The following is an 18,366-nucleotide window of genomic DNA, read 5'->3' as shown; positions in this document are numbered from 1 at the left end:
ACCTTTTCACTTTCTCCTTTATGATAATAACCATTCACATTGTCTAAGAACCAACACTTTTTCACTAATACATTTACAAATGATTGAATGAATATATATGAAGTAACCGCATGCTATTTACCGTTCTCATTTTGTTTATATTCTGTTACCGAGGTGTGTGATTCTTTTCTGATTATGTTTTTTCCTCGATAGAGTTTTGTAATGATGGTGTGCCTTTGTGAGAAAAGAAATTCTGCACTATAGTTGGAAAAGAATCCTGGCGGAAGATAGTTGATACAAAGAAGTTCACGAGCCCCGACGATAATGTGCTCAATTGGGATGACACGGCTGGAGAAGAAGCATTTCACATGCAAAAAACCGGTTTTGGGCAGAGATCAATGGCTTGTCCTGTGACATTTCTGCTCCTGATCCAAACGCTTACATTGATGAAATAAATTGGAATCCTTATATTGATCCTGAACTAATTCGGGAGTTAGAAAAAGAATATTTTGCGCCCCCTGATGTAGAAGAAAATAACATGGCGGGGGAGGAAAACAAGATAGAAAGGAACCTTTTGTCTGTTCCGACAAAAGGGTGTAATAAGAGCCCTTCTAGTTTTGATAATCCTTGGGAAAGTAACAATGATACTCAGGATAGTTCAAAGGATTGTGTACGCTTAATTAGTGATGGAAATAATCCCTGGGAGAGTAGCATTACTCAGGAAAATGAAAGTGGAAACCGTAACTCATGGGGGAATAATGGGTCCAGGGATTGGAATACTGGAAACAATTCCTGGGGCCATAGCTATCAAGGCTCGAAGAAGGATGATGGATAGGGAGACTTCAAACGAACTTATTGGGGAAGGAACCAGCGAGACACTCACAGGATGCCTAATAGAGATAATTCATGGAAACAAGGCTATGCTCAGCGCAATGTAACTCCAAATGATAACAGGTGGGGAGATTGTGGGATAAATTGTTGGAAAGCGGGGGGGGGGGGGGGGAATCATGATGCACGGTCAATAAAGTTAGACTTCAGAAGTAGCAGCAGTGGGGGAGCATGGCACAGTGGTTCTAGGAAGAGGGAAATTTCTCACCAGTATATTCCTGGCTACAAAAGCTCCAGGTTTAAACCAGATGACAATCAGACAAATAATTGCTGGAAGAGTGGGCAATCCAACAAGAGGGTTAACTTTGCACGTGAATAGCCATTGTCGCTGACTAGTTTTTTGGTTTATGAGATTCTCCGTCCAACAAGACAGGAACATCTTTTACTTCATTTATTATGATATTATCTCATAAGATGGTTCCTTTTAAGCAATTGGTGCAACAGCATACCAGGTAATAGTGAACCTTACCCTGATTTTCAAGTCTGTGATGTTCATACATCATACATGTACCTTTTGTTCAATATAGACATCCTTGTTTTGGTCCATGAGAGATTACCAATAAAAGTGTGTTATTTTGTTATTAATTTACTGGTTACACCGACTGCATTTTTATCTTGTTAATATCATGTATGCTTCTGAACATTCTTAACACCTGGATTTGATTGGAAAAACTTACCAAGTAGCAATCTAAAAAAGACCACTATTGTAAGATGGCAGTCCAACACTGGAAGCTGTTATGGCTCTACAGGTTTGTTTATATTGAACCAAATAATCTCCTTTCTTGGAAACTTCTGACAAATGTTTGCACTAATCCAACAGCGTCTGAGGAGCACTTACACTAATGAAGCTAGAAACACCAAAACACGGTATTCTGACAACAAATGGTGGTTCTTCGTTAAACAAAAGAAAGCTGTTACATCCTCGCTCATCAAACATGCAACTGAAAAAAAATAATTGTAAATTATACCATTCTCAATTTTTTCTCTCATAGGACCAGTTTGCAATGGACAAGAACTCAAAAAAGTGTATGAAATAGAAAACCTATAAACACCAAATTGATCACTGAACAATTTTACCCCAAGAAACTGCACACTGAAAAACATGAATTCGTAAACTATATCTCCTAAAGGCTTCAATAAAAATTTCCTATGAATCAAAACTAATTAACGAACAAATAACCATTGAAGCACTGCAAACAAATAAAAGAGGAAGCCGTGCATCATTACCCATAAAACATTGATAAAAATACGTGTGATGACTAAGTTGTGGCAGAGCTCTTGGGCACCCACCACACCCTTACAGATTTGATTATATTCCATCTAATTGCCGACATATTTGACGGGATTCATAAATCTTTATTGAAGTTTGATATTATGTGATGACATAGAAGTAATCTTTGCTTCTAGCAACTGTAAATGATCTATTCTACAGTCGCCATATTACTCTCCCTGTCCCTGCACATTTCTACATTGATCCATAAAGAAGATGCTATTGATTCTCCCGAAATATTCCTTAGAAATTTCAGAAGGAATTACAGATTTATTATATTTCAGAAGCTACTGCTTTGGTCATTTGTTTCTCCGCTACTTGATGAGAGCGGTATACAGAAGTAGGTTCCATGTATCGGGGAGGCCAGCAACACACCAGTGTGTGCAGTCCATGCCGTTGAAGGGATTGTAGGAGCCAGGATGTGCATCTTTTCTTAATTGAGAGAGAGCTGTAATATCGAGCAAATAAACTGGTTTCTTGATGCTACTTATGACATCATTAACTACATCTACAGCACGAGTCAAACCAGTCTGATGAACCGGTCCCATGAATGGTGTCATCTGCCTTGAGCAATTTCTCACTCCAGGTTCATTCCATCCTGCACCACTGATTCATGTGAATGTAGAGACGAGAAATTACGTTACTTGGAAGGTTGATGCGGTTTGTGGTCTTGAATAGAAAGAGATTGGAACAAGAAAAAGCAGCTCACTTGTAGTGGGAAGGGGAGATTCCTTGAAATATAACTTGAGTCCTATTGGCATCAACATCTGAATCGACCCATTTGGCCCATGTTGTCAAAGCCATGCGAAAAGCAGTCATACGTTCGATGTCCTTACTAATCTTCCCATCCACTTCCACATATTGCCATCTGCAGTTGACAATACAGATATTTTAGCTCTTGTAAAAAGGTCATCAGTTAATCAGATTATGCCTGTTTTGTAGAGCTCATACTGTTGCTTCTGTCCTCTGCGGTGCCACCAATGCCAAGTGTTGAAAATTAAGACATCGAAGTTTTTCCACAGATCACCATGCCTAATAGATATCAGCTTCAGAACTTTGCCAGTTTTTTCCTCATCCACGTCTACTAAGTACAGCGTATGAAATAGCATCACAGATACGTTACAGTCTTGAAAGTTTCAGCCCATACATATAAATACGGAGAAATGAGCACAGTTATTTACTTACAGTTAAAGCTTTACCAACGGCAAAGGAAATGTTTCACATAGATTGATTACCTTGAAAGTGACAGCGGAAATACTGTGGTTATACAAGTGTTGTTTGATTATACGAGATGTAGGCACTGCGGAGTGAAGCATGCACACTAGTGATTGCCATTGGTTCTGACTTATGGAGTCTCCAATAAACATCAGATTCTTGCCCTTCAATGTCTTCAACAACTGTTCTGCATCAAACCTGTCATTTCTTACCGATTCACATGTTAGAATGAAAACTACAAGTATGAAATTAATGTTTGAGATGTGAAAACTAAAAATTTACCTTGGCAACTGGTAATTGGTTGGCTGCCATCTATATTTAAGGTAGAGGTGATCGGGACGGCCATACTTGAGGCAGTTAAACTCGTTGGGGATGAACGGGCAGGCTGATGAATTGTAGAGAGGATAGGAGCTGTCATACACCCAATTACCTTGGTACATATTGCAACTATCCTGCTGTGGGGGAGAACCATTGGCATTTGCTAGACATAAAAATGAAAAGGTGACAAAGGTGATAGTAATCAATATTCTAGTCCTGGAAGAACCCATTAGAGAGAAGAAAATTGTGATTGAAGCTTCCATAGGAAAAGGAGACAACGATTGGTGCCACTTATACCAAAATGAAGAGCTTAATGAATACACAGAAAATATTTAGTTCCCATAACTATTTATCTAATATTTAGCATTGCAGGAAAAGGCGTATGTAATGACTCTCCAAGCTTCATCTATTTAGTATTCTCCAGGAATTTCGTTTACGTGTTGTGGGTCCTGGAAGTTGGTTTAATGAAACTTTTATTTTATCCTCACAAATCCATGAGAATAGTAGTTGACAAAACCAAACGTATCTGGAGTGCACGAATTCCATGAGAATATGCAATTGGTTTGGCATGACCACTATTATTATTATTATTATTACTATTTACATGATAAAATAAACGAGCTTTGTTTATGAGCATAAATAAATGGAAAAAGTTTTTTTTTTCGTGTTTCGTTTGTCCAATAAACAGGCCTAAAGTCATGTTCAAGCTTGATTATTTAACTTGATAAATGAATATATGTAAATATAAAGGAACTGTTCATTTTGTTGATACCTCAACATGGTTAGAAACAACACATGAAAAAACAATGATGATATTTTTGATGTATTGCTGGAGATGGATAATAGAGTAGAAATTATTTAAAGCATAAACTTAGTGTCACCCTTACAAGTACATTACAGTAGAAATGACAGACATCAAACAACAGATATGATCCAGCTTTTACAAATTCTAACACTCGTCCATAACTCAAGCTTAAACAAAACAACAACACGGAATGGAATAAACAGTTGCCTGAAGAAAAACTATCAGTTACAAGCTTGAATTCTTCCATGGGCAAAGCCTGTTGAGGAATACTTGAAATGAGTTTCGCATTCGGTTATGGGCAGCGGCAGGACAGTTTCAAAGGCTTCAACGAGTAATGCAACCTTCCTCTTTCTAGCTGGAGCAAGTTTGGTTACGGCTTGCTGGAGTGCATGTTCCAGCATCCATTCCTCTGCATTTTTCCTTTCATTCATTTTTTTTCACCTGACCAAACCAAAAAATAGGTTAATTCGGGGTTAAGTTCCTGAATTTCCCAGACTTTTGAATTTAGCTTAGAAGTTTTAAAATTTACAGTTTAGTCCGAAAAATAATTAATTAATTTTAAATAAATTTTTGGGGTATGACACTAAATGTTATATTTGGGTGGGCTGTTATTTATTCCACGAAGACAGTGAATAAATATTGCTTATTTTGAATATGTATGATTTTTTACTCGAGTTTTTACTTATCTTTCTACTTTTAAGTTTAAATTTGTACTAATTCTTCTCTGTGTTATGACAAATTGTTTTAAAAATTTTATGTAAGAAATAAGTGTAACCCCCAGACCGATGCGGGTAGCCCGATCCGATCCGGGGTGTCACATTTGGGCCACCGGAGCGATCCACTGTAAAAATAGCAGAAAATTTAAAACTTTTATTGAAACATGTAACTTATAAAATCAGTTGTCACTATTTAAAAATAAAACAGATTTCCAAACTCGTATATAAATCAAAATACAATTACATGCCCCCTAATCACATGTACCATACTCTGCAACAACGCCGGAAGAACTCCCTTACTGAAGTCGATAGATGCACTGGTACAATTCTTTTAACCTGAAAAGGTGAGTAATAGAGTGAGCTTCGAAAAGCTCAGTAATACAGAACTACCAAATGATGCTGAAAAACGTGCAGATACAGATAAACATATTTTCCTTATTGATTCAGATATTTATAGATCTTTATGTTGAGCTGAGGTCCATTGATATCGCATGTAAAACAAATAGTATTCGTTTCAGATGGAAATATTTCAGATGTCTAGGTTCAGGAGATCAGAATAGGTTTTCTAGTGTGTTCCCAAAAATCATGTAACTTTTCATATTTTTTTTAAAAACATATATATATATATATATATACCCCCATCCAACAAGTTCAAATTGTGTAGGTTCCCCAGAACCATACACCCACCATCAAGTCCAGTTGGCCCTGAGCACACAGCTGAGGAACCGGTAAATAAGGCCTTGAGCACACAGCCGAGGAGCCTTCAGGTATACTTCCTCTAACATTACCCCCCAAGTAAAATATATCCGTCCGTAAACGGATATATCAAAAATCAAAACATAAATCAGGTCAAGTATCATATCAAAATCCAGGTCAAGTATCAGATCAGAATCCAAGTCAAGTATCAGATCAGAATCTATGTCAGATATCAGATCAGAATCCATGTCAAGTATCAGATCAGAATTCAAATCGAAAATCAGATAAAATATTCATGTGAGTAGGGAACACACCAGAATTTACAGATAGTATTCAAAGATATTGGATAATCTTAACAAGTAGAGGAATACGGATCTTCAGTATACCGATAGAATATCAGAATTCAGAATCACTATTGGAAGAGTTCAATGACTGACAGAATCATCAGTTATTCATAATGTGACTTGAGCTGATAAGGAAGAAATGAAGATTCAAGACATTTATATTCTATGTCGATTGATCGGATTATCAGACAACTCTTACATGAATAGTTCCCAGAACTAATGTATGTCGATTGGTCAATTCATTGTTCTTCCAGGGTATTTACTCTTTAATACCACAATTCTTGTCCATAGACCATTTTCGGAATCATCGTTGAATAAATCTTCCAATGTCTTTATTTCATTTCCATACTTCCACAATATCATAAAATGCTGACGTACTTGATTAATTTGTTCATAACCCATTGTAATTGTACACTACGTAAACTCATCAGAGTTTCCAAACTTATCCAAATCACTTACTAAATCCTCAGTCATTGAGGTTACACATTTCATTTAGCAGTCATCTCCATTCAAGTTACTTCAGGATTTTCCAGTGTAATTCAAACGTTCCTGAATTTCAGATACATGTTGTACTTCCATTCCATTCAATTTGGTCTTCGTGGTTGATTGTCGAACAAACGTCAAATTCTTAGTACTGAATACCATCTAAAGCTGAGCTGAGCTGAATACTTCCAAAATTTATCATCGAGCCAAACTTGAGAAGACGAACACATGTTCCAGTAATATCTATGCAATTCAGGTATTGACATAGTTTTAGGGTTGATCTACTCACTTAAATTGTGTTCCATTACTTTTAAAGGTAGGTCAATATCTATGCTTACTTGGATTCCTTAATTAATCCAAGACATTTACTTAATTTAGGCCATAAGGGTATTTTGGTAATTTTGATGTTCAATTTTATTTCTTTCATTTCAGAGCTCGAGGATATCCAATCATTCCTGATCTTGGTGATATTCTTGGGTCATTTATATTACAGGGGTATTTTGGTCATTTTACAGATCCACAGTATTTCAATCTTTTTCCTCCATCCGGTCTTATTATTTAATTCCAATTTATTATCTATTCCAGTCCGTTCGAACAATTCTGATAAAAGAGCACCCTCCGATAAATTGTTCTTCAGGTATTTACTCATAACTCGGATATTTTCGGGTCAAGTGCCTTCTCGGATTTTACAAACGGAATACTATGAATTTTTCTTTACAAAGACATAATATTAATAATTAAATTTGTACTTAATCGAGTTAAGTACAAATCCTCAAAGTACTTTCTCCTTCAGGGTCAACTCTGACTATTTTATCTCTCAAGGGCATTTTCGTAATTTCTTAATCAGATAATTTCGATATTAGCTCTTAACGAAAATTATATAATATAGAGATCCTATGATTAATTGCTTCCTCGAACATTTTTTGATCTTAAAATGATTCCTTAAAAGACTTCTAGTATCTAGCATAAACCTTCTTGGGGTTAAAAACCGGTTATCCATAATTTCCAAGTAAAACTAACATTTCTTATGCACATCAATAGTTTTAGCAGATCAATAATTTTTTTTAGATTTATTAATCCACTTCCAGAGACAATTCTTGTCATTTTCCAACATAAGGGTAATTTCGTAATTTTACCTAATCGAAATATTCTCATAATTTATCATCTAAGTACCTTTAATGAGATAAATTATAATCTACAATCCATGGTTAATTCTTTTATCACTTAATTCCAGAACTTGTAATTTAATTCCAACTGTCCTCCAATTTCTTATAATAGTTATCTGAGCCATATTCAGTTATCTACTTTCTACGTATTCGTATCTAGTGTAGATCTTTATTAATTACACATATGAGACCAAACATTTCCATTCATGCATTTACCAATACCAACATGTTCTATAAAGCATAAAGAGGTAGTAAATTATTACCTCGATTTTCGTGCAATACTGATCGACCATAAAATTCCATTCGAATGCCTTTGATCTTCAATTCAACTTCCAATAATTCCTCAGATACATATCAACATAAATTATATCAGAAACGGAGCTTAATTGCGATAAACAGATCGAATCGAGTGATAAATCAGTGAAAGACGGCTTACCGGGTTCGAATTTGGTGAAAACGGACTTCGGATTCGGATTCAGGAAGTCGAAAGCATAAAATATGACTTTTCGAAAATTTGGAATTTTTGGTCAAAATCAAAGTCAACGGGTTTGACCGGCAATTTTGAGACCTTCGGAACCGAATTTCGAGAAACGAACTGCGGAATCGGATTTGGATCGTCGAAAAATATCAGGATAGGTATACTCGGTCGAAGTCAAAGGTCGTTTAATGCCCGGTCAAAGCCAATCAAAGTTTTGGTCAACAGTGGTCAACGCCGGTCAACGGGTCAACGGTCAACGGGTCGGGTAAACGGGTCGGTTCGGGTCAACGGGTCGGGTCGGTTGTGACCGGTCAAATCGGTCAACTGTGCACCAAAACCTGTCAAACCGGTCATTTTTTTCTTCCTCACGCGCAGTGGCGGCGCGTGGGGGCGCGTGAATAGTGCTAAAATCACGGAAAATTTTCTAAAAATTATTTTGAGCGATTTCGAGATACTTACAAAGCTCGGTTCACAATTTTGAACGGCGGAGAGCTCGATTTCAACAAATCGGAAACTTTGACCACTTCACCTCCTCACGCGCCGCCGTCGACGGAGACCAATGATGACACCGGCAAACTTGGAATGATGCAACGAACACGATGGTGCGGGAGGTGTCGTAAACGGATGACCCGATCGTCGTAAATCGATGAAAAACCAACTAAAACCGAGTTATTACCGACGATACTTTCGACTGAAATTAACGGCAAACGGCGATGATTCACGACGAAAGGTTTGAGGGGTTTTGTTCCTCGGTTGACAACGAACACGATGGTGGTTTCGGCTCGTCGATCGGAAGTTGGACGACGAGTAGATCGGAGTTCGAAGTAGGGAGAACGGGAGAAGAAAACTGGAAAATTTGAGAACCTGCGCACGGGGGAGATATTTATAATTCAACATATATAAAAATTGGTTAAATTATGGGTTTAGCCACTAAAGTTCCTGAACTTTATAAAACGGTCTGCAAACTTTAGAACTTTACAATTTAACCCACTGTTTCTTTCAAATTACCAAATTAAATCCACCACTTTATAATTTCTTAAATTTAGCCCATAAATTGGGGTGTTACAATAAGTTTTTTTACTTATTACTTGTAAACCAAACATGAAATACAAAACAAATAAAATCTCTCTACATCTTTACTGAGGCTTTGAAGGTTACTCCAACCTGGAAACTGAAATGATGTTGGTGCATGCAGCATGCATGGATCATTGGTATTATAATTTGATTTTATATTCTCTGTTACAAGAACTTTTTCTTTTTTCCCAAAGTATCCGTGTTTAGCACGCGCATATTTAAGCATGAGGAACGAAATATTGTCCTCCACGTATATAATAAAGCTTTAAGAAATTGGTCGTATCAAAGGCGTATATGGCCAAAAAGCATGATTAAAGAGAGATTAGGACTTGGATATGCACAAGTTTGCTTTACCTAAAAGAAAAGAATGGTGTTGAGTATCTTTCACAAAAACAGTGACATCTTTTTACTTGATTCTAATCCACTTTTTGTTTCATACATAAGAAATCCAGGCTAGCGGAGAATTTCTGGTAAAAAGAGGAAAATCATACAACTTGAAGGGATCAACATAACCTGAAGGAATGGTGTTGTAATTATTACATTTCAACTTACAAAACGAATACATATCTTTCTTGGGTCACCGACAATACAAAAAGGAGCTTTAATTAACCCTTTAAATTGTCAACACCATTGCTTTATTTTAGGATGTCCAAAGGGGAAAATGTAGCCAACCATCCTTAATTAGACTAAGACCCCAAAGCCAAATTCATTAATTTTAGCATCAGTGGCATATGCATATAGGAATTATCAGAAGGAAATCAATTTATGAATCATGGAACATTCATGAGATGCTGTACCACTTGGAGAAAAGGAAAAATTTAATATATTTTTGCAAAAGGTATAATGAAACATGTACAGTATGGTTCTAGCTATTTTGGCTGGTATATTAATTTGCAGACCCTTTCTGTACAGCAATGAATAATACGGTAATAATTGGAGAAAGAAGGAAAATCACATATGGGAGGGCTTGATTCAGTGCACCTTCTGTGATTTCAGACCCTTGTACGTTGTAGTTGGCTTTGTCTTCGATAAATGCCTCAAAGAAATTCTGGTAGCCTGTGTTATTTAGAGAGAAGTTCAACCCCGTGACCTTCATCATTTCCATGGCCTACCGATACATGAAAATTTTCGTTATTTGTTAACTGTTTATTTTTCATGATTTTATAAGCGATGAACGAAATGAAGTGCTTTATAAGAATGTACATCCAATATTTGAATTTAGAGCAACGAATAAGTTGATTATCAGTTACCTTGAAACTGTAGAGAAACTGGCTTGCTTTCTTGCTTACTTTGGGATTCGGATGAGACTGGAGTTTCTCATACATAACTCGAGCTTCTTTTGGCCTGTGACCAAATGCAGCTGTCTATAGTTCAACTTGTATCAAATCAAATATAAAAAAAGTAACAATAACCAAAAGCAGAATGACAGTGTTTATAAACGAATTCAACAGTATTTCAGATTTGATACATTTGCCTGATTTGCTGGCAAAGCACAACCCGAAGGCAGCAGGCAAGTATCGAACCCTATCGTCATTGTTATATCTCTAACATGTTTCTAGGCAACTTAATCTCAAGGAAGTTAAACCAGAAACAAAAAACCTTTATACTGCAAGTGTGGCTTTAGTTTCAGACGTAAGGTTTGGTGGCAGGTTATTTAGCATATTAAAAATAAAAAGAAAGGTTCTATCAGATTTTCATATATAAACTAAAGGTGCTTCTGCATCCATTCTGACACTGCATTCAAAATATAGCTCCTATGATTGTCATAGTCACTAAACAATCATGGTTACTACTGCATTCAGAATATAGCTCCTATGATTGTCATAGTAACTAAACAATCATGATTACTATGAGGTGAGCTATCAATGAGGAAAAAGTCCAACGATACAGTTGTTTTTAATCTATTTCCTTATGCTGAGTAGCTAGATTCAAATAGAGTGGAAGAACTTAAAATCTTGAGGATGCACACCGATAAGGTTCCAACAGATTAATAGTTACCTACTAAGTGAATCTTGACATATAGACCACTGCAAAGCAGCTACTCCATGAAGTTCACTCTGCACAATCAAAAGAAAATAACTACAAGGAAAGGAACACCAGGTTATAGTTAATTACTAGCTGTAATGAATTGAATTCTTCTGACATAAAATTGATTTTTAACGATAAAGAAAAGCTACGGTGCTCTCGAGCATTACTGGGATATCTGAAACTAATACATAAAGCATCTAGTATGGGAAGCAAAAAATGACCAGAAGAGTGAAAGATTTAATAACCATTGTCTTAAGTAAAGCAGGTGAATGGTACCGGATACAAATATTGAAGCAGAAGGCATCGTAAAGCTTACTGTTTTGAGGTAAAATTTCCTCTGTTCTGGGGATTGGAGTACAGAATCTTTAGTAAGTTTATTTCCTCAATTTGAAGCAATAAGAACCTTTTCATCACATCTTCACTGAAGAGGCCATAGTAAATCTAAGAAGTTATATTTTAATTTTCAAGCCCAAAATTGTGGGATTAAGTAATAGAATGAAATGTTTTCTATGAAATGCAATATATTATGAAATTAGTACAGTTAGAGATGATTTGGACCAAACTAGGCTGATATTATCTTGTCTGTTACACGTTTCACCCTCAATAAAAGAGGCAGAATAGAAATTCACATTTCGTCTAGAGAAGGTTGCGATCGACTTTCAAACAAGTTTTAGTTTTAACTCAAAATTGGTTCAGACGAATAACCTTAAAAGGCATCTTCTCCATTACTCTTTCATAGTAGGATAAAGCTTCCTTAAGCTTCCCAGAATCCATCAATGAGTCACCATCCTTCAATGCCTGTAATTATAAAAACCAGCTCAGGAGAATGGTCCTTTGGGTACTTAATACTTATAGTCCAATTGCAAGTAAAATATATATACACACATCCAGATCGGCTTGCTTCAGGAATCAAGTGAATTTCCTTTCATTTTTAACAGGTTGCTTATTAAAATTATTCTTGTAACATCAAATCTCAGGAGACAGTCTATGGATGAATTCAGTCTATTATCAATGACTAATATTGACTAAGAGAAAAGTTTAACTTAAAAAAATAAGGAAACATCACATTCTATGAAACTTGTTAAGACTAAAATTGTGGTTCGACAATAACTTTGAAGGAAGCAAGAACGTTTACTTAGTTTGAGTACCTTGTCACATTCGGATCTTAGCTTTGGGTCAACATTTAATCCAACCTTCTTCTTGTAAGCAGCAAGCAATTGTCTCGTGCGTTCATTTTTAGCATTCCAATCTTCTTCTGTTTCTAGCAGTTCCCTAGGTCAAATAGTCCTTCCACCACCAAACTAAAACCATTAAATCATGTCAGAAATGCTTTTTGAGAGGCATGAGAGAACATGACAAAGCCACCATGTAATCCTATAATCAATCCATATCTAGAATTGAAGCTTTTGCAATTTAAAACACTTTCCATTAGTCATATTGGTACACCTATTAGATGAAAAATAAAAATGCAACTTCCCAGCTGCTGAGCAGCTACAGTCGGGTCTTGAAGAAGTTGTTAAACCGGACAATCTTGGCTCACTTTTCCTCACATTATATAGCAGTAAAATTTATTTTTATCATCTTAAGAAGGTAAAATATCTGTTATGTCAAGTCCAATATGTAAAGCAGTGACTAATATGTACTAAAATACAATAATTTTTCGGGCTTTCTGCTTCATTCTGAACCCTGGAACCAAGAAACTAGGATATAATAACAAGATCGTGGAGAACTGAAAAGCAATTCTTAGGAACTTCATAGATACACATACACGTAAACATGCTCATGCAACATCCTGTGCATTTAGGAAGACACTTATCAATTAGCATCATAGTGGAAGATATCCATTTAACGTTTATTTGTTCAGCACACAGCAGAAAATTTATATTTTCCAATAATGATCAGTTCCAACTCTCACTATAATTCCAACAATTGCTTCTCTCAATGATTAAAAGAAAATTGATCATCTCTATGGGATCAATAGGTGAGTTTTACCAGCAACATCAGATGCATCAGGCTAAATGGCTAATTTGTTTGTTCTCCAGAAACTAGTAGGAATCTGTGTGTTTGACACATTCCACTACAATAAGTTATCCAATCAAATGAACAGATCTGTTTTACTCCGTGAGACTACTGATAGCCTAAAGGTCGGATTTTGAGAAAGACACACAATGATTCTTCTACAAAACAAGTAATTTGTTTGCCATCTTACCGTCTTGGAGATGTTGCCGCGCCTAGGGAAGACTCCCCATGTTGAGACCTTTGGCTTGTAAACTGAGTCTTCTTCCGTGTTTTGCTTCACATCAGGTGTTGTTGCTTCCTCAAATTTGCTGGTGTCCCCAACAATAATCTCTACATCAGGCAAGTCACCTTCTGGAAAAGGGTCAGAAATTGGAACCAGCCCAGGGGGTAGTCCTCTGCTCTTTTTCTTATCAGCAAAATCAAGCCCTACAAAGTCAATGCTTGATACCGATAACTGCTTCTGAATCTTCTTTTCCAGAATATTTCTTTGCTGTGGAGATTCCTCACTCCCAGTTTTCTTGATTGATAAAAATCAGTTCCCACCAAGTACAAATTATCAGCACACAACATGACAACATATTTCAAAGGACGACCTTTCATCAACTGTATGATTTTCCTAGTCATATGTAATATATTGCACGTAAAATGTGACCATTTAGATTTGGAAAAAATGTTTATTGGTGTACATAAAATGAAAAAGCATTCCAAGTTTTTTGGACTTCACCCATCAGTTAGAAAGAAAGAAGAAACAACAGATAAATACAACAATTTTCTCTAAGCTCCCCAGGCTCTTGCAATCCTCATTCGTAATCATAACATGGAAGAAAATTTATATGATTTATGTTCTCATTTCGCAGAAGTTTGGTTTTTGGTTTTCTTGGGAACCAGAGAATAATTCTGAACCAAATGAAGGAAAATAAAGCCATTATCCCCATATAGAAAAAGTCAAGAATTCTCAAGTCTTACCAGAAGCAATCGTGGGCTCACTTTCATTCTCCTTGTACTCGCTTGCCATTTCCATTGCAACCATAACTCCATCAGTGTTTTTACCATCTCCACCTGAATCCCCTCCAGGGTTCACTTTAGTTTTCTTATAGGATTTAGCCCTTTGAAAAGCAAGCTTGATAGGTTCTACAGTGCAGTTTCTTCCGAGCTGGCTGAGCTGGATTTGGAAGCTTCATCGCTCTGACTCTGGGAGAAGGAAAGTTTGAAAAGAGAGTTCTTGTGATGGTTTGTGGGAAGGAAGAGAGCCGTGGATTTGAGAGAAGAAAGCCATGAACGTTGAAGTGCAGCCATTGGTTAGTTGGATAAGGGCAGGGATAACGTGGATGTTAAAAGCGGCAGAAGGAAAACTCGTGTCAATTCCTGTGTTCTATGACTCATGTATCATTTGGGTTAGTAACAGCGAGTAATTTTGGTCATTTTTACGACAAGGATTCACGTTGCCCATCATCTCGATGGTTGTGGATAAATGATCTAAGTATATTGATTGAAACCCGAGTTGAATTTGTGGTGTTCCACAGAGGCATTGTTCTTCCTAGCTTGCTGCCATACTTGTACAATTATAAGATCACCTGCACTTATAATGACAAAAAATGCGCCCCATCCTGAGCCACTCCCATCTAGGATCACCTGCACTTATAAGGTGTAAATGTACTGATTCACCAAATTCAACTCATAATTGCCCTAGGAAAGCAGTAGTTATGATGCTATTGGAGGAGATACAACAACCAGAGATTTGAGAAAACAAAACAGTATGTGAAGATGAAAGCCTCTGTAATCCATTTACTTCGCAACTAACTGAGCTAATGACTAACCTCAGATGTGAATCATCTTGTCTTTACTGTATTTTGAGGTTCCTAATAACTACCAAATATTCAAAGAGGAGCCTATAACTCGAGATTCCATCTGTTTTGCACTGACACCTTTGTCTCATCGATTGATTCAACAAGACAAAAGTGCTCATGTCCTTGAGAGTGGGAATTCACCATTTGAGTAGCACATGAGAAGGATGAACGTAGCTATGAGAAGCTGAACCCCGGCCATAGCAGACTTATTGATGTCTGCCATATTGAAGGATGCCCAAAAGTGTTTGATGGCCTTTAAAGTTTGGTTTATGTTGGTGGAGTAAATGGAACCGCTTTGAGTATGTTGGTTAAGGCTTTCCCTTGGATTCACAGAGTCAACTTTGATCTTCCTCATGTTGTTGCCATCGCACTGAAAGTCGATGGCATCAAACACGTCAGAAGCGACATGTTCGAGTGTGTCCCAAATGCAGACGCTGTTTTCCTTATGGTAGGTATGAGAACTTTGGTTCCTTCAATTCAGCATCACGATACACAAATCTCTCTGCATATATGTGTATATTTCTGAATTGCATAAGCTCTTGCATGACTGGGCTGATGAGGAGTGCATAAAAATCCTAACGAAATGCAGAGAAGCTATCCCCTGAGAGAAAGGGTAGGTTATAATGGTTCAATCTGTGGTCGAAGAAGATAAATATGAGAAGCTAGAGTTTGTGAGGTTGATGTTGGACATGATGATGATGGCACATACTAGCAAAGGCAAAGAAAGGACATTAAAGCAATGGGAGTATGTTCTTGGTGAGGCAGATTCACCAGATACAATGTAAAACGCATCCGAGCAGTGCAATCCGTCATTGAAGCTTATGCTTAAAAGTCTCCATATGGTTCTTTTACCAAAAAATCTTAAGAACCTGTTGTGTTTTTTATTGGTCAGACCAAATAAGACCTATTGTTGTTCTGTTTTAGTAGTTTGGCCTTTTGATTGCCTTCAAACTTTATGTAATGCTCTCAAAGGAATCTGAAATAATTAGGCTTTTTATTAAGATTAGACGAACATAGTTTGAGCCTGAGGTTACATTATGGTCAATTGTTATGACTATCAAAAGGACATATTTTACTTTTACCTTCCAAAAATGTTTCTATCACAACAGCGTATTTTTCTTTCTGTTCGCTTCTGTGTTTTTATGCATTTGTCATAGATGGTCAAGGGCTCAAGGCCGGCCTTGTTATACTTTAATCCAGATAATGCTGTTCATCTATACATTATATATTTCCTGCTTTGAATGTTAAATGAATGCGTAAGATATTGTTAATTGCATCTGCTAGGCTTGTTCCATCCCCCTCTAGTCATCAACCGAATGTCGTCGAGTTCAGGAATTATATCTACTGGTAAGTTTTCCATTTTTCTCCAGTATGCTGCTGCTTCGACTTTATTCCTTCTCCATCCATGTCTGATAAATTATGGATTTAGTAATGGTTTCCTTTGCTTTCTGCAGTGATCGTAATCATCATGATTCTCCTCATAATGATCGTTATTGGTTTAAGTAGAAGAGCTGCAGTTATTAGGAACAATTCTCACCTTGCCGAATTTCTGACGACGACTATGGATAAATTTCTCGATGACATGGCAAAGGAGAAGCCTATCAGGTTCACTTCTCAGCAGCTAAGGACTGCAACTGATAATTTCACCAATCTGTTGGGTTCGGGGGGCTTTGGAGCAGTATACAAGGGAGTTTTCAATAACGAAACCACTGTTGCTGTTAAGGTTTTAAATGGGACCTCCGATAAAAGAATCGAACAGCAATTCATGGCGGAAGTCGGTACAATCGGTAGAGTTCATCACTTTAATCTCGTTCGACTCTATGGCTTCTGCTTCGATAGAAACCTGAGGGCCCTGGTTTACGAGTACATGATGAACGGCTCGCTCGACAAGTTTTTATTCGGCGAAAAAAAGATGTTATTAGGATTCGAAAAGCTTCATGAAATCGCAATAGGCACGGCGAAAGGGATTGCTTATTTGCATGAGGAATGCCAACACCGAATTATTCACTATGACATAAAGCCCGGAAACATTCTCCTAGATGCAAACTTCTCTCCCAAGGTATCTGATTTCGGTTTGGCCAAGCTCTGCAATAGGGAAAATACTCACATAACCATGACAGGCGGTCGGGGTACACCGGGGTATGCTGCGCCCGAACTTTGGATGCCTTATCCCGTAACCCATAAGTGCGACGTTTATAGCTTCGGAATGCTACTGTTCGAAATCATTGGTAGGAGAAGGAACCTCGACACCGAACGTCCAGAGAGCCAAGAATGGTTCCCAAGATGGGTGTGGAGCAATATCGAGAATGGAGGTCTCGGACAGTTAATGGAAGTATGCGATATTGACGAAAAAAATCGAGAGATGACGGAGAGAACAATCAAGATAGCTTTATGGTGTGTCCAGTATAGACCGGAGCTGAGGCCATCGATGAGCATGGTGGTTAAAATGTTAGAAGGAGCAGTAGAAATCACTGCACCTTCAAATCCATTTGGACATTTACTGGTGGAGACTCAGATTCCCAGCAATTCTGTTTCTGCAAATACAACATGGACTGATGAGCCAGCTGATTCCAAATCCACCATGAAAAATGATGAGATTGAAGCCGCATTCACTTGTGCTTAGTACATTGTTTATGTACCACATACTTGCTGCACATTCTTTTCCCATAGATATTGAAGGAACGCTAAGTTGGTAATTTTTGTTCCCGAGTTGGTACCAATAACTAATTTGGTTTATTCTCTAAAAAAATATATTCAATTAGGTCATCAAATTTATCAGACATCGCGCAGCCGCGAATAAAATATTGTCAACAATAATATCATCCTTTGAACAGTCAACTAACAATCGTATTCTACAAGAGAGATGAAACCCATGTTTGATCAGAGTGTTACACATATATAAAATGATCTACGGCCAGACAAGGTCGACAGAAACCCTCAGCTCTTGTGGATCTTCCACTACAATCTCCGATTCATACATGGTGGCATCGTCGGCAGCAGTCGAAGAAGTAGAGGAGGAGGAGGGAGGTGGCGGTGTTGC

General features: G+C 37.3%; 2 protein-coding genes and 2 pseudogenes across 2 annotated transcripts; 2 read left to right on the top strand and 2 right to left on the bottom strand.

Annotated features, from left to right (window-relative positions):
• Nucleotides 1-2,331: 2,331 nt before the first annotated feature.
• LOC120176547 (protein trichome birefringence-like 38) lies at nucleotides 2,332-4,020 on the bottom strand. The gene is made up of 5 exons (XM_039182964.1): nucleotides 3,635-4,020; nucleotides 3,373-3,550; nucleotides 3,089-3,264; nucleotides 2,847-3,005; nucleotides 2,332-2,743 (listed from the first exon to the last, which is right to left on the bottom strand). The coding sequence occupies exons 1-5, from the start codon at nucleotides 3,931-3,933 to the stop codon at nucleotides 2,452-2,454; spliced, it is 1,104 nt and encodes a 367-aa protein (XP_039038895.1). The 5' UTR covers nucleotides 3,934-4,020; the 3' UTR covers nucleotides 2,332-2,451.
• A 6,283-nt stretch (nucleotides 4,021-10,303) lies between these two features.
• LOC120176549 lies at nucleotides 10,304-14,845 on the bottom strand (annotated as a pseudogene).
• A 229-nt stretch (nucleotides 14,846-15,074) lies between these two features.
• Nucleotides 15,075-16,246, top strand: LOC120176647 (annotated as a pseudogene).
• Nucleotides 16,247-16,788: 542 nt separating this feature from the next.
• Nucleotides 16,789-18,027, top strand: LOC120176488 (G-type lectin S-receptor-like serine/threonine-protein kinase At5g24080). Its single transcript, XM_039182920.1, has one exon. It carries the CDS (start codon nucleotides 16,795-16,797, stop codon nucleotides 17,947-17,949), a length of 1,155 nt encoding a protein of 384 aa, XP_039038851.1. The 5' UTR covers nucleotides 16,789-16,794; the 3' UTR covers nucleotides 17,950-18,027.
• The last annotated feature ends 339 nt before the right edge of the window (nucleotides 18,028-18,366 follow it).

This window comes from Hibiscus syriacus, unplaced genomic scaffold (genome assembly GCF_006381635.1).
Source record: "Hibiscus syriacus cultivar Baekdansim isolate YM2019G1 unplaced genomic scaffold, ASM638163v2 tig00112249_pilon, whole genome shotgun sequence".
Taxonomy (NCBI): Eukaryota; Viridiplantae; Streptophyta; class Magnoliopsida; order Malvales; family Malvaceae; genus Hibiscus; species Hibiscus syriacus.
Note: the sequence above shows the minus strand (reverse complement) of the source record. Positions and strands in the feature narration are given on the sequence as shown.